Source organism: Phaseolus vulgaris, chromosome 11 (genome assembly GCF_051622355.1).
Source record: "Phaseolus vulgaris cultivar YP4 chromosome 11, ASM5162235v1, whole genome shotgun sequence".
Lineage (NCBI taxonomy): Eukaryota > Viridiplantae > Streptophyta > Magnoliopsida > Fabales > Fabaceae > Phaseolus > Phaseolus vulgaris.
This window is the reverse complement of record NC_143508.1, coordinates 51,268,236-51,285,929: the sequence shown is the minus strand read 5'-3', so window position 1 is coordinate 51,285,929 and position 17,694 is coordinate 51,268,236. Positions and strand designations below refer to the sequence as shown.

The following is a 17,694-nucleotide window of genomic DNA, read 5'->3' as shown; positions in this document are numbered from 1 at the left end:
AATTGTCAATTTTCTAAAACCTTCATAAAGATGGCATGTGCATGATATCTCCATTGCACACGTGGTTACATCTGCATGATATCTCCATTGCACACGTGGTTACGTACAAAATGGTATTGATTAATAAGAAAACTTAAATTAGTAGTACAAATGGTTGACAATCATAGAAAATATTCACTTGGTATCACACGAGGTGTATATTAATTTAAACTTGTGAATAATATTATAAAATATTATGTACAATATTCTAATTTAAAAAGAACGTAAAATAAATAATAATTTAAATCTCTTTAGAAAAAAAAATTAAAATTTTTTAAAAAATAAAATAAAATTGGCTGACTATTAAAGGTTTGGTTCTAGTTAATCTTTAAAGTCTCTTCTACTTGTTTTTCTTTTTCTGACTAGTGTCTCGATCCCTGAGTTGTATGTATTTAATTAAAAATAAATTATTTATTTAGGTTGGTAAGACGGTATGTTCTAGTAAAAAGTTAGTGACAAGCTTATGGGAGGAATGATTATTCGTTTCTATGCGATTTTGTATATAAGTCGGATCACCCCTAAAGTGATTTTGATTGAATTAAATTTGTATGTAAATATTCATATGTAATGCTCACTTTATATCTGGATCTGGATCTGGATCTGTATGTAATAATCTATACGTAAATAAATAATTTCTTGTAGTGGGATGACACTCCATGACGAAAGTGAGCAATTAAGTCCATAGTTCCATATACTTAATCTCCATACTCTTTCATTCAACAACAAAAGTTGATCCTTAAGAACTCTGTGATTGTATGACCCTCAATCGTTGATGGTAGGTTTCCTATACAATTATTTAGAGTGGCAAATGTTATGAAATTATGTTAAAAATATAAAGAAAGTTAGAAAGACAACCAACAATTACTTACATAGGTCTCTTGAGAACGAGTATCTACTCAACCACCCCTCTTAAAAAACTACATACAAGTCAATCTGGTGATTTCAATTAAAATTTTATATTGCAACAGTCATTAAGTATATAAACATGGATAATGATTTTGTTCATAATATATTGAAATTACAATAGTAAATTTGCATATGAAATTAAAGAGTGACAGGGTAATTTAACTACAAAATTAAGTTAACAAGATTGGGATTGAACTTAAGTTATCTCACTTACTTGTATTTGGAATTGATAAAGATATATAATGCTCAAAACTATTCATATTGATGTGGAACATGTTAAATAATTCATACTAATTCCTCAAACATGAAATTCATACGAAATTTTGCTACACATTGATTCCTCATCTACCTAGCAAATTAACAAACATTAAAATTAAATGTTGTAATGTAATCAATATGTTCAAATCTATTACTAACAATAAAATCTATCGAATATTTTTGCTTAGGTCATATTCTTAGAAGTACTTTCCAGTTTAATCTAAGAATCAAACCTAGGAGTCGATTGATCAATTTAGCAGTACAGTTTAATCTAAGAATCAAACTTAGGAGTCTATTGATCAAAGATAATTTAGCAATAAGCACAAAACGAAAATACCAATAACAAGTAGAAATAGAGGACTATATATAAATATCACCAAAATACATCTCAGTTCAAAATGGATTATGTTTAATCCTAAGAAGGAAGTTAACTACTCATGGTAACCATTACAAACATCAAAATTGAATACAATGCAAAAACAAAAGATGACCAGAGCTTTATCTTGTCTTCCTTGCTCCAGAGTTGCTAAAAATGTCCATTTTTCCTCTTCTTCTTTGTCTTAAACCTTGTTCGTCCATTGGATTAATGACACTACAAGAAAAAAGGATTTTAACATACGTTATTTAGCGGAAGTTAATATAACCTTAGGAATTAATTTAATTAATGGAGATTTTTTTAACATTTGTTAAGTTCCAAAGGTTATTCTAAAACCTCAGCAAAATAACAAAGGTTTTTTGAACCTTAGTTAAATTTCAAAGTCTTATTTTAAAACCTCAGCAAAATAACGGAGGTTTGTTTAACCTTCGTTAAATTCCAAAGTTTTATTTTAAAACCTCAGCAAAATAACTGAAGTTTTTTTTAACCTTTGTTAAATTCCAAAAGTTTATTCTAAAACTTCAGCAAAATAACGAAGACTTTTTTAACCTCCATTAAATTCAAAAGGTTTATTCTAAAACTTCAGCAAAATAATTGAGTTTTTTTTTTAACTTTCAGTAAGTTCGAAAGGTTTATTCTACAACCTCTGCAAATTAAGAGAAATTTTCTTATCCTTTCTTAAGTTTCAAAGGTTTATTCTAAAATTTGAACAAAATAACAGAGGTTTTTTTAACCTTCGTTAAATTCCAAAGATTTATTGTAGAACCTCAATACAAACACTCTAGATTTTTCAAACTTGAAAAAAAAATTATAATTAAATCTATTTATAAATAAATAATTAAAAAATATATAGTTTTAATATATTTTATAACTAAATTCTATAAAATATTGAAAGTGTAAATTTACATTACAAATAAGTTTTCTAAAGTTTCAAAATTTTATTTTAAAAACTCAGCAAAGTAACTTTGGATAATAAAAATTTCAACAACTAATCTTAGATAATAAGTATTTCAACAATATTTGCATACTTCTTATGATTGATGATAGTTGGTTTATATAATTTCCTACGAACTCATACTTTAAAAAATTGATTTATTTTGTTTTAACTTTTGATGTACATGTATATTTATACAATTTTACTTTTAGTTATGATTATTAATATTTAATTCTCATTATTTTAAAATATTTTAAATTAAGGTTATTTTAAAATGCATCTAATAATTAATTCACTGTGAAAGTGAAAAATAATAAAGTTAATTTCTCCTCACAAGATAATGTAATTATTTAGGATATATAAAGTAGTGATAAACACCAGTTGATGACGAGTTAGGTAACAGTGGTTTGTGACCCAAGTTAGGGTAGTAAAGTGATGGAAGAAGCAATATTGGAGTAAAAAGAAGATAGCGCTTTATTTAGTGTTTCTTCTCCTTAGATATAATAAACAAAAGTGTGGCTGAATTGTGATTCCTCTCTAGGACTATCATCCGGGACCATTGAGCCTGTTATGGAGATCAGTGTGTCTACAATGGAAAAGAGAAGTCAGGAGGGTCATTAGAGATGGTGGAAAATGGGGTTTAAGGTTATTTCAAACGACAATTCATTTTACAAAAATTTTGAAACTCATGGTATTTTAGGAAGGTTCTTAAATCCATGGTATTTTACGGAGGTTCTTAAACCCATGGTATTTTACGGAGGTTTTGAAACACATGGTATTTAACGGAGTTTTGAAACCCATGGTATTTTATGAAGGTTTAGAAACCGTATTTTACGAAGGTTCTTAAACCTGTGGCATTTAATAGGGGTTCTAAAAGACTTTTCTTGAGGTTTAAAAAAACCCCAGGGAACATGTTCCCCAGGAATAATTTAGCGAGGGAAACTGCAACCCTGGTAAATGACTTAATAAAGGTTTAACCTTGGATACGGTAAAAATAATCCATTAAAACCATTTTTCCTTGTAGTGGGAATTCTCATGTCAGATAACTAGTCTTTGCTAAGGCTAAAAGACTACTTGGAAAAAAAGTTTTCCCCATCAAGCGAGCCATGCCTCGCTTGTGCTGAAAAATACTCTTTGAACGATTCTTGCTTCATGACTCAAAAACATATATTTGGATTCAATAATTCTCTTAGGGGTGATTGTTATCTTAAAAACAATTAAGACTAGAATTGACCAAATTTTCTCATAAATTTATTAAATATTGACATTTATTAGTAAGGTGTGAGTGAATTCTTGAAGTTTAAGTTCCCAAGGTTTTCTTCATTAAGTATTGAGAAAGATGCGTCGTTAGTTAGTTGTGGGTCTTGGAAAAACAATGGTTGGGAGTGGTCTTTGGCATGGAGAAAAAATCTTTATGACTGAGAGAAGGTCCAAGTTAAGAAGCTTCTTGAGGTAGTGCACAACTCGTGCCCTGTCTTGGAGAAAGTTGATAGGTGGGTTTGGAAGGAAGACATACTTCAAGAGTTTTCTGTTAATTCGGCTTATTGAATCTTAAGGGGTGGTCATGAGGGGGATGGTCGGGGATGTTTAAATTATTTTAGAGGATTAAGGCTTTGCCCTCCACTCAGGTTACTGCTTGGAGGGTGCTGGGAAATAGGATTGCTACTAAGGCTAATTTACTTAGACACAGGATTCCGGTTAGTAGCGTTTTGTGCTGCTTTTGTGGGGTAAAAGAGGAGGAGTATTCTCATTTGTTTTTTGATTGTAGAATAATCTGGTTGGTGTGGAATCTCTGTTATGAGTGGTTAAACATTTTGTTGGTTGCCCCCATTCATGCTTTCTCTCATTTGTTGCAATTCAGGTTGTGCAATACTTCCGAGGTGATAAATTTAGGGTTGGAAAATATTTGGATAGCGACGTCATAGGAATAAGGTTATTTTTAAAGAAGGAGTGCTGGATTATTTTGAGATCTTTTCTTTGACCCAATTGAGGGTTTGGTCTTGGATCACGTCTAAGTTCCCCTCAACTTGCTTTTCTTTCTCTGATTGGTGTCTCGATCCTATGGTATGTCTTTACTTGATTTAGATTGGTGATGGAGTTTTTTTTTGTCAGGTTTAGTATTTTTAGTATTTGTAATAGTTGTTTGGAAGGTGTTAGGTAGTCAGGTTGTTCTTGATTCGGTGTATAAGGGTTGAATCACCCATGAAGTAGTTCATATGTATATAATCTTTATTGTTGATAAAAAAATGTGACTGAATTTATAAATTATATATATGATTTTTTTTAAACAACTCACTATTATATTAAAGAAACAATTTAACTTATTTTTTTTAAGTTTATAACAATAAGAGAAATTAAAATTTCAATTTATAGTTTCATGGTTCAATTTAATTTTAATTATAACCTTCATATTAAATAACATTTGGAAAATAAAATTTTATAAGTCTTTATTTTTCATTATTTATTTTCATTATCTATACCTATATATAAAGGGGATTCTCCTCTTAACTGCTCTTAATTTTGTTTCCTATTTTATCCTTATATTAATATTTAATTTTATTATTGTATTATGGTCATTGTGTCATTTTTTATTCCCCTTTTAACTGCTCTTAATTTTTTTCCATTTTATCCTTATATTAATATTTAATTTTATTATTGTATTATGGTCATTGTGTCATTTCTTATTTTTTTTCTACAGTATTTGAGATACGTAGTGGAGGCGGTTTTGAATTGAAACAGATGTGGAGGAACAATTATGAATTGAAAGAGAGGTGGATGAGCAGTTATGAATTGAAAGAGAGGTGGAAGAGTGATTATGAATTGAAAAAGATGATTTATTTTGAAAATTAATTGCATAATGAGAGAGAAATAAATTTAATAAAATATTTGAAATAAATGGAGCAACCGTTTTGAATGGAAAGAGATAATTTATTTTAAAAATTAATTGCATAATGAGAGGGAGTGTCTGTTTTATGAGAGAGAAATAAATATTAGGAAACGTGAGTAGTGGCCAAACGTGAACAATTTTATTATTACTGAGCGGTTACCACTTTCTTCAGTAGTTTCCACCGTTTACATCCACTTTCTTACGAATGAGTAGTTTTCATCAATGACATCCACTCCCTTATAATGAGTAGTTGAGCGGTTATCACTTTTTTCTGTAGTTTTCACCGTTTACATCTACTTTCTTACGAAGGAATAGTTTTCACCAGTTATATCCACTACCTTATAAGTGTTGAAGATGGATGAAGCTTCTTCTCTACCTAGTTTTAGTGTGTGTTTGATGTAGAAAATAACTAGTTGCTTTGAAGGTTGTAATAGGTTTAGATGATCTTGTATTTAGGTTTGTGTATGTGTAAGGTTGCCTTTTGCTACATGATCTATCCTAGATACCTAACCAAGCCTAGAATAAGCACTTGAAGTGGTTAAAAGTTTTCCCAAAAGCTTTTTAGAGTTTTCTCCAAAAATCAGGATACTGCACAAAAATAAATTTGTTTTTCTGTAAAAGAACAGGTTTATTCTTTGGCTTGCTGAAAGGATTTTCGAAAGTTAGTTAGGGCACCAAAGGAACAACTCAGACAGTTATTTCAGTTAGCTGAGTTGGCAGTTTTCATAAAATAAATCTGTTTAGTTTAAAACTGAATATGTTATTTTCATAATAGCTTTTCAACTGTTTTGTGAAAAGAAGTTAGAAACTATTTTCTATAAAAAGAAAAGCCTCTCTCACATGAAAGGATGCTGAGCAATTACGTGTTTGACAGAGATTAAACACTTTCTGTGTGAGAAGAAGGTTTGGAAAGATTTTTGAAAGGTTTTCCAAAGAGATTTTCAAGTGTGCTTGTTCTAGGAAAACTTTGATCTTGGTGAAGGTGCTGGTGCAGTTCTGCAGCAAATTGAACTACTGATTTTGAGTTCTTGCATCTTCTTTTCAGGTGCTATCTTTTCTTTATTCTAGTTTGTAAAGGTGTAAGTGTTAGTCACTCCTTGATAGGGTTTCTTGGAGTGCAAGGTGTGCTGAAATAGGGTTTTTCAGCATTGGGTGTATTGTTCTTGTAGTGTTCAAGAACTGTTGTGTTTGTAAGTGATTGATACTGTTTTTAGTGGATTCCACATTGGAGTAAGGTGAAACTGGATGTAGCTCTGTATGAGTGAACCAGTATAAAAACTTGCCTGTCTTTTCCTCTCATTCCTGCACTCGTTTCTAGTTTTGCTTAATTCTGTCAAGAACTAAATCTGTTCTTTTGAAATTGAATCTGTTAATTCTGGGTTTAATAAAAACAGTTCTTCCTAATCTGTTAAAGTTCTCTAATCACGAACAAGGTAGTTGTATATGAAGCTTTAATTGGTCTATGAACAAATAGTCTATTCATTAAAACTTGAGAAAGATTCATTCTCTTTAAAACCTTGTGTTGGATGAACTTGGTTGATTTCATGGCATAGTTGTATTCTTCAAACTCGTAAAATCTAACCAATCAGATTCTGTTATACTTCTTTGTTGATTGCAATTTTAATATGAACAATTTTGAAGAATCAATTTGTTTCGTTTAAAAACAATCTGTTCATTTGTCTCTGATATACTGAAAATTGTTTGTATTTGTGAAAATTTTATAAGCTCAATTCACCCCTCCCCTCTTGAACTTAGACACTAATAGACCCAACAATAAGGAATAGTTTTCACCAGTTGCATCCAAATAAAAAAATGCTCATAAATTTTGACACATTTTGAACCCTCTTCCTTCACACTCCATGTTCTTCTCCTACTCTCACCCGTCTTAGTCCCTCTTCAATCACCACTGTACAACAACAACCACCATTGCTTCCTCCTTCTCACACTTCCCAAAGCGTTCGAAGCGGAGACGCGTCTCATTGTTATAGGATTTGAACATTTTTGTTTCTATTGCTTTCTTAATTTTTTTATATTTTTGTATGAATCCTAAATCCAGCTTTGCGGGCAAAGTTTTTATGTCTAGTGATGCTTTGATCTATTAGATATTACATAAGTTGGAAGTTTGGTAATTTGTATTTAGTTTATTATTTTATTTTTTTCAACTTCTTTGCCATGGAAGACATGGATTCAATTGATATGGTGATAGATTTTACAACTTCCCAACATACAACCCTTGCATAAGATGTTTGATAAACATGAAAGTTACTATTCTAAACTTGAAATGGGAAGATCTTGAATAACATTACCATTTGCATTATGTTTTGACATTATTTACTGCTCCATTTTTTTAAACCTTAATTTTAATCTTGATAACCTTACAAAGTTCAACATTACACTCAAGTTAAATCAAAATTTAATATTCAAAAACAATAAAATAAAAATATAAAAAATTAATGTAAAATCTTAATAAAACTATTATCAGTGGTGGATTGTCTTTTCATATAATTTAATGTTTATTAAAATTATAAGAATATATAAATAGTAAAAATGAAAAATGTGGATACACAGACACGTGAGTGCCTCTATTCCCGCTAGTTTTAATAATATCCCTTCTAAACTTCATCATTTTTTTGACAATTAATTTCAAATTTTGTTAGTAGTGTTTATTTTTTAATTTTTAAAATTATCAATTCAAATAAAATAATAGCTATGAAATTAGCGTCTCTAAAATTTGTATAAAAATCATTATTATTTATTTCAATTTTATGCTTATAAAAAAATATTATTTAATTTTTATGATATTACAAATTTGATAACATTTTCTTTCCTCACTCGTTTTTATTTATTTTTAAATACTCCTTTTATCCATTATTTTCTTTACATAACTATTTTTATCTCTTTTTTTATTTCTTTCTTAATATTTTCAAAAAAAATTAATAACTTTAAAATCAAAAGTTTTTTTAAATCATATAAAATATTAATCAAAATAATAATCCTTTAATTTACTTTTATACTTATAATCAGTTTAATAAATAAATCATTTCAATTACATTTATTTATCATACTATTCAATTAAAAAAATAGTTATGTTGGCTTAGCCAACTCAATATTTTTTAATTTTATTAAAAAAATATTATTTTTTATATTGGGTCGTTGTAAAAGAAAAACTAATACTAGTGAGTAAATTCTTAATGAAAAGTGGATATCATGGTTTAAAACAATTAAGAGATAAGAAAATTGGAAGCTAGATAAACTAGTTCATTATTAATCAGAAAAGCATAAAACACATACATATTTTGGAGAAACAAAGATCACAATATCATTTCCACACACAATACAACATGTTGGTTCTTACCTAGTCATATAATGCATTGGAATTTAGGAATGCACTTTAAATGATAGACCTGATCCACTTAATTTTTCTTCAATGATTTTGGATAGTTTTTCTATCATAGAAGGAGAAAAGTAATTTATCCAATCTCCTATTTTACCTTTCCGAAATAAGTTTTTCTTTTCTGTAATATTCTCTATATATCCTGATTTATTCACTTCCAAATTCTTCATCTTCTCAAATTCACATAAATTGACTATGTTTTCAATCACTTGGTTACTATCTCCTCCTTGAATGATAGGAGAGTCCAAGAACTCTACAATTCTTTTCACATGAAATACTGTATTTTCTTTAAGATCTTCATACTTCAAGAACAACACTTTGTTTGGTCTAGCTATGCTCTCCTTCCAGTAACCTAACATATGACTCCACCATGGACCAAATGCCATTATCCCATTGCAATACTTTTCAAATGTTTCTTCAAAAGTTAATGCAGGTAAAGACACTAACTTCAATTTGGGAAAGAATTCCCATGCCGAAACAAAATATCAAATGGATTTCTACATATATAAATGATCTTGCAATTGGATTTTGTGATGGATTCAGGCAATGAAGGGAATGGTAAGTGAGTACCAAGAACTCTTGGCTCACTCATGTTGGAGAGGGAAAGGATGTTGTCATGCAAATCATGAGACAAGATAAATTCAGGGAAGGGCACAAGTTCATGAGGATTGGAAGAGAGTAATGGATGGTGGTCGAAAGAGGAAAAACGATGATGGTTTACAATGACAAAAGCAAGGGCTTTCAACCAGGTAGTACCTGATTTTGGAAAGCTGGCAACAAAAACATCGTTGTCTTTTGCATCAAAATGCTTTTGAAAGTTGTTCACTCCTTGAACATGAACTGTTGGGCACCAAAAGTCTTGAAATAGATGGAGATAGGGAGCTCCACCCAAACCACTCTCCTTGGGAAGGGAGAGGCTTAGGTCATTTTCTTCATTTTCTTGTTTCTGAATTGGGAAAGCCATTGGAGTAGGTAGAATATGAATGGTGAGTGAAGAGTAGAATTGGATGATAACATAGGTTAGCATGAGATAGCTTTTATAGCAGTTATTAGTGGTCCAATTTCATTAAATGAATCAAATAACTATGTGTAGACGTGTGCAGCATGCATATTTTTGTTTAGAGAATATGTGTATACGTGTGCAACATGCATATTTTTGTTTAGAGAAATGCCGACAATGATAAACATGCACTGACACAGACTGTGGTTTTTTGATAACACAAACCTGTTTCAGTTTTAAAATAGAGTTATAGGAAGTTGTTGGTCTGGGTTTGGTTAACCTAAATGACTTTGTTGCCACCAACAGAATATGCATAATGGAAAAAAAATAATATTCAAATTAAAATTAATGTTCTTTAGTTACAAATAAGCTATTCTTTCAAACAATAAATGCATGAAAATTTGAATTTGTCAAATTGTGAACACAGTAGAAAAACCATTAGTAATATAAATGTTTCTGTGTCTTTCACTGGTGGAGTTTTTGAGGTATGATAATTTGTTCAAAAGGAGTTTAAATTTTTAAAGAAGAACTTTTTTAACTAATTTGTAGATGTCCTGCTTGTTACTTGTATTACAGTATTTAGTTTCTTCGGATTTACTTTTTCTTGTGTTTCTTTAAGAAATAAATAATATTTTAAGCCGAAGCTGTAGTGAATTTAATTGACACTTGGATTCAAACTTACTCACTCTAAGAAGAAACTGATTAAAATGCTTCTTCAATCTCTTATATTCACTAAAACCTATTTCCTCTTTTTTTTTTGGCAATTAACTAATAAAATAAAGTGAGACACTTTAGGGATGTCTCAACCCTTTATACATAAGTCATACCTGGTTAAAACTTTCAACATACGAAGACAAAGAAAATAGATGCTCCACTTACACAAAGAGCATAAGCTTTGAAGTCGCCCCTACCCATAACAACACTCTTACACAAAGAACCTTGTCTTTCAAAAAACAGCCCCTGCCCATAACAGAATTGGTTCTACAAAAAACCAGCTGAACACAAAACTTAAAAGTTACAAACATAATGACTAAGTGAGACTCTATCCCTGATGTCCTTTTACATCCTTGGTCTCTTAACACTTTGGCCTGCTTCCAAAATAACCTGCAACATTTAAAGCTTAACAAAAATATTCCTAGCATATGATGTAAGGTTAGCTGTTAGAAATTTAGCAAGCTAACAACAAAGTGTTTAAATGCTTCCTCCCTTCTTTCAACTATGAGTGATGCTTGCTTCCAATAACTCCATTCCACTCCCTCGTAAAACTTTGTTGGCGGGCAGGCTACAATAAAGCATAGTCCTTCCATTCTGATTTTAGTCTTGATTACCTGCACCAAAAGACCATACCTTTCACGACTCGCAGCCATCACAAGGACTAAAATATGACTGTACCACTAAGTGATCAAAACACAAGAGGGAAAAAAACAAGGCAAACAAGATCGTGCAAGGTAAATCATGCTTTCAGACCGAAAAAGTTACCTAGTTGCCATATTAATGCAAGTTTGTAAGGATAAAACCCAATCAGAAAAAGAGAAGTTTACATTCCTTATTTTATGTTTCATCCATGCCCAGGATTGTACCTGTGCCAGGGTGAAGATTTCATCTGCATCACTCTTTGCTTGGTTAAAAATAACTCTATTCCTATGCTTCCAAATACACCATATCACGGAAATCCACAGACTTCTCCACAACTTATTACCCTCTTTGTTAAAGCACGAACAAAAGAATTGGTCAAAGTGGTTTTCCAGGACATTGTGGTTCACCGTACTAATCCCAAGCCAATTACTGCACATGTTCCATACTGAATTTGATACCTTACACGTAATGAGGATGTGTGAGGTTGACTCTTCCTCCCTCCCGCATAGGGGACAATATGTATCACTCATTACTATCCCTTTTTTGTGAAGATTCTGCTTCGTAGCTATCCTATCCAACATGGCCCTCCAAACGTAGAACTGAGATGAGGGCATTACTTTTAGATTCCAGAGATCAGCGAAACGACCATTTGTATTCCTATTCCCATTATATGCTAACTTTGAGTATGCTGATTTTACCGAGAAGTTGTCGGAGGATAAATCATTCCATAGCCATGAGTCCACCTTGTCTGAATGAAGGGATACTTGTGCTATACTTGTCATGAAATCTTCTACCATAGGTTTTTCCCACTCAAACCACGCTCTTCTCCAGCTGAAATCCCACTCCCAAACCTCTGAAGACCATTTTCCGAAACTGACAATTGGTTTATCATTTAACAAGGAGTTTTTGTAGATTCTAGGATATCTCTCTTTGAGTTGAGTATTGTCTAACCACTTATCTTCCCAGAATTTAAACTTTGATCCATATCCCACCTGCCAAATCATATTTGATTCGAACCAACTATTGTTCTGATCGAAGAGGCTTACTTTGGATAAATCCGTCCACCATCTAGATCTGTGCTTATTTCGAGCCGGTATATTTAAGTTTAACGTCCTCCAAGATCCATACTTTGATTCTAAAACATCCTTCCACAAGCCAACCTCTGGGGACCTCAGTTTCCATAGCCATTTTTCCAGGAGGGCCTTGTTAAAAAGGTCAATGCGTTTAATACCAAGGTCATCTTCCTCTTTTGGTTTACATATGTTCTCCCAACTACACCAAGCAATTTTCCTCCCTTCTGCTCCCCAGCCCCACAAGAAATTCCTTTGTAGCTTAATAATTTCCTTGCACACCCCAACCGGTGCTTTAAAGAATGACAAGAAGAATAATGGTATGGCATTGATAACGGATTTTATGAGACAAACTCTTCCCGCGAAGGATAAGTTTTTGCCTTTCCAAGCCGACAATCTCTTTCTTATCTTTGATAACACTGGTTCCCAAAAGGAGCATTTAGATGGATTGCCTCCTACAGGTAGACCTAGATAGGTGAAGGGTAGTTCCATTATGCTACAATGGAGGATTTCAAAGTACATTTTGACCAAGTTCCTATCCACTCCAACTGCGCCTATTTTACTCTTGTGGAAATTAACTTTAAGGCCAGAACCTAACTCAAAACATCTTAGCATAGCCTTAATAGTCAAAATGTTTTGCATACTTGATTCACAGACGAATAAGGTATCATCAGCAAATTGGAGCAGATTCACCTCGACATTTTTGTCTCCAACTTTAATTCCCGAGAATAAATTTCTTCTGGTTGCTTGATTTACTAATCCGGATAGGCCTTGGGCCACAATTAGGAACAAGAAAGGTGCCATAGGATCCCCCTATCTTAAACCTCTCGAGGGTTTGAATTCTTTTGTTGGACTACCATTTACCAGTACTGAGATAGTAGCAGATTCAAGACATTCCCTGATCCACTGAATCCATTTCTCACAGAATCCTAATTTGCCCATCATATAGAACAGAAACTCCCAGTTGACCGAGTCATAAGCTTTTTCGAAATCCAGCTTCATAATTACCCCACTCCTCCTTTTTCTCTTTAATTCATCCACAACCTCATTGGCGACAAGGACACTGTCTAAAAGCCCTCTATTTGATAAAAAAGCCGATTGTGACACATCTATGATCTTCTCAATGATTTTCTTAATCCTTATTGATAACACTTTTGTCAATATTTTGTATAAGCATCCGACTAAAGAAATGGGTCTGTACTCCTCTAAGGATTGAGGGTTCTCGGATTTTGGAATCAACGTTATGAATGAGGCATTACATCCTTTCGGTATTTTCCCTTCTTTATGGAAATATTGTACTGCACCAATAACGTCATTTTCTAATAATTCCCAGTACTTCTTTATAAAGCTGAAAGATACACCGTCTGGACCAGGGCTTTTACTGCTATCACAGTTCCATATGGCTTCCTTAATTTCTTCCTCCTTAAAAGGTTCAATCAGCAATTGATTATCTGCTTCCGTTAGAGCTTTGAATTCAACATTATCCAATCTGACTCCGATGTCCTCTTGTGCTGACATCTTTGTTTTGTAAAAATCCTTGACTATTTCCTTTACCTTAATCGGGTCTTCCTCCCAGGATCCCGAGATCAAACTATGTGCACCTTTAATCTCATTTCTCATCCTCCTCCATTTAATAGACCCATGAAAATATTTGGAGTTTGAATCACCCTGTTTGAACCATGTTGCCCTTGATTTTTGTTGTAAAAGGGATTCATTTCTCATGTTAATAACCTGTAATTGGCTCAAAAGTTCCCTTCTTTCCATAATTTTATTATCATCCAAGTTATCTACGTCATCCAAAGAATCTAACTCTTGTATTCTATTAGTGAGCTCAAGCTTAAGCTTGTCTGTATAACCAAACACCTCTTTGTTCCACCATTTTAGATCACTCTTTAGCATTCTCAACTTGTCCATTATCATTTGGATATTATTTCCATGAACTCTGTAGTTTTCCCACTTCTTTTTTACAAAGCTATCAAAATCCTTATCTTCTTGCCACATATCTAAAAATCTGAATGGTTTTAGCCCCCAATCTAATACCTTAGATTTTAAAATTAAAGCATAGTGATAAGAAATATTTCTATCCATAACATATTGTTTGTAGCCCGGCCAATGTTGTAGCCAATCAAAAGAGGTTAAAAACCTATCAAGCCTACTCTTTGCCTTTCCATTAGATCTATACCATGTGTATTTTCTACTAATACTAGGAATGTCAACCAGCTCCATACTATCAATAAAGTTATTAAAAGCTTGCATTTCTTTCTTATTACTTCTGCCACAGTTAATCCCCTTCCTTTCATCAACCTTCCTTATTGAATTAAAATCCCCCAATATGCACCATGAGTTGCAGGCTTCCCTTAGTCTTATAACTTTCAATTCATCCCACATTTGAATTTTCTCTTGTAGATTACATGATGAGTACACATTTACAATAACAACAGGTATATTATTCTCCTTAAAGATCCCTATAAATATTATGAACCATTTGTTAATGATGTGGTTTATGCACTGGAAAAAATTATTATGCCATACAGTTAGAATCCGTCCAGCCCCATTACTTGGTTCACTATAGAGAAAACCAATGTCGTTATCCCCCCACAATTGACAACATTTTTCTTTACTAAAAGATTGCAATTTAACTTCTTGTAAGCGAAGCATTTTAATAGCTTCGACCCTAATGAGGTCCTTAATGTACCTCCACTTTACAGGACTCCCAAAACCTCTAACATTCATAGATATAATTTTCATTAAAAACCCATAACATCCCCTCCTTCCCTAGCTGACTTTACCATCTTATCCTTGATTTCTAAGTCTTCTAAACTAACGAGAAGCTTTCCTTCGAGAAGCTAACGAGAAGCTGACTTTACCATCTTATACAAAAACCTCCACTAAACTAACGAGAAGCTTTTCTAAGTCTTCGTTGATTTGCGTTTTAAGAATTTATTTTTAGCCCTTTAAAATTCTGGCATATTTTGTTGACAAAAACCCAGGTAGAGATGAAAGTGTCAAATAGGTTCCTACAAATTTAAATGATCTTACTATTACTCTCTTTAATTGATTTGGCCAATGAAGTAAATGGAACATGAGTACCAAAAAGTCTTGTGGCATTTTGGGTAGCTCATGAACTTTCCAATTAGTTTCATCATAGATGACAAATTCAAATGGAGGCACAAGTTCATGGGGATTGGAAACAAGTAATGGCAAAGGTTAGGGCTTTCAACCAAGTGGTGCCTGATTTTGGAACACTAGCAACAACAATATCATTGTCTTTAGCTTGGAAGTGATTTTGAAAAGTGCTTATGGCTTGGATTTCAGTTGATGAATGCCAAAAGCCTTGGAATAAATAGAGATAAGGTGTTATCCAACCCTTCTCTCTAGGAAGGGAGATAATTAACTCCTTACAATCTTGGCTTAATTTGTTTTCTTCATTTACTTCTTGCTCATACATTGATTGGTTTTTTTGTGAAATCTTAGAGATTTGTTGGAGCAATAGGAAGTGTTAATGGTAGCTAGCTTTTATAGTAGTGACAAATGCTTTAATATCAATTAGTTCAAGTAGGAAAGAATCTCACTAATTGTTTAATATTGGTTTCTATACGTTTTCTTTAAGCAAATGGTTAGTAATTTTAAAAGATATTTTTTTATTCAAATGGTCATTTAGTTTATTAAATTTTAAATAATTTTTTTAGGGCAATAGATATTAAAAGAAATGTTTAATAAATTTGTGATATTTGCCAAATATGAGCAGTGACAATGACACGATGAAAACAAGCAACGGGCTCAAAGATTGTTTGCATTTTCTCGGTAGGATTTTTATGTTTGATTTACTTCAAAGATATAATTTTTTTGACTTTTTATAATAATTATTTAAAAAACATATTTTTATAATATATACATTTTTTATGAATAAAAGAAACACATAAATTATATTGTAAAATTGAATTGAAACAGTACGAAAATCTGAAAAATGTTTAAATGTAAAGTATTTCTATGAAAGCTTTATAAAAATACAAGAGAGTAGAAAGAAAATATAATTTTGAGAGACCACTTCAAATGATACAATATGAAAAATTACTTATAATTTTTTTATCAGCAAGAAAAATAATTAATAAATAGAACCACTTCAGGACACCTCCCTTAGCAATCCACCCCAACAGAAGAAAAAAAAACCACCACCTAACAAAAGAAACCAAAGCACTAATACAATCTGTCACAACTTAAACCAACAGGTTCAACACTCCAAACAAACAAAACAAAGATCACCAAAACGTAAAACTCATCCCAACTTCACATACAGTCAACACACCACCCAACCAAACCGCTAAAAAAAGATAAAGTCTTGTCTACCTAAAACAAAAGCATATAACTTAAATCGAATTAAGACAAATCAAGGGAGAAAAATGTCAATTAGAGAATGAGAAGCAAACAGAGGGAACTTTGGAAGTAACCCAAGACCAAACATTCAATTGGACCAAAGAGAAGATTTTAGAATGATTCACCATTGCGCCATTGAAGATGACCTTATTCCTATGACTCCGAATCACCCTAACCACCGAGATTCACACACTCCCCAAAACTAAGTTGATAGACTCAGGTGCATTACAAATAGAAAACTGAATCAAATGTGAAAAGGGATCAATAAGAGCAACCAACAACAACCCTAACCACGAGAAGCACTGATTCCAAACTAACCATGCTATTCTACAACCAAAAAACAGATGGTTAGTAGAGTCCTCTTTTAATTACACAAACAACAAAGAACACCTTCGACCACCACCCCACGTCTAGCCAAAATAACTTTAGTAGCAATTTTTTTTCTAGCACCCTCCAAGCCATAACCTGGACCGCAGGCAAAACTTTAATGTTCCAAAAAAAATTAGAATAACTTGAGAGCACCCCATCAATTTCTCCCCTTAATAAACCGTAAGCAAAATTAACCAAGAACTCAATAGACGCGCCACATTTCCAAGACCACTTGTCATCAATACCCGAGACAAGACTCATTCCATGTACCTTCTCAAGAAGTTGGCAAATCTGAGTCTTCTCCCACTCAAACAGACTTCTTCGCCACACCAAATTCCACCTCCAAACACCATTTTCCAACAAAATATCTTTATCAACACACAAGGAAATCAACCTCGGGAATTTACATTTCAAGAGAACGTTCCCCACCCATCTGTCTTCCCAAAACTTAATACCCTTCCCATTACCATGTAGTACAAGTAAATTTTACTATCAGTATGCTCCAGAGCCTAATCACTAGCCCCTTACTTGAAGTGCATCCTACACCGTAAGTTTAATTATTTCACAATTCTATCATATATTAAATATTTTAGTTATTCACATTGTTTGTATTTTTTTCAGCTTTTATGGATTACATCAGTGGTATTTCTACTAGACGCATTTCATATTTTTATTTGTAGTACTTTTTATATAATTGTATTATGGTACATTTTAAGTTTTAGAACTTTTGA

The 17,694-nt window shown here is 32.3% G+C and overlaps 1 protein-coding gene across 1 annotated transcript; it reads right to left on the bottom strand.

The window, feature by feature from the left end:
* Positions 1-8,629: 8,629 nt before the first annotated feature.
* Positions 8,630-15,671, bottom strand: LOC137825144 (cytosolic sulfotransferase 15). Its single transcript, XM_068630818.2, is given in 3 exon segments — positions 8,630-9,278; positions 9,281-9,532; positions 15,413-15,671. Coding segments are annotated over 3 exon segments (1,008 nt in total). The 5' UTR covers positions 15,669-15,671; the 3' UTR covers positions 8,630-8,778.
* Between the last annotated feature and the right edge of the window lie 2,023 nt (positions 15,672-17,694).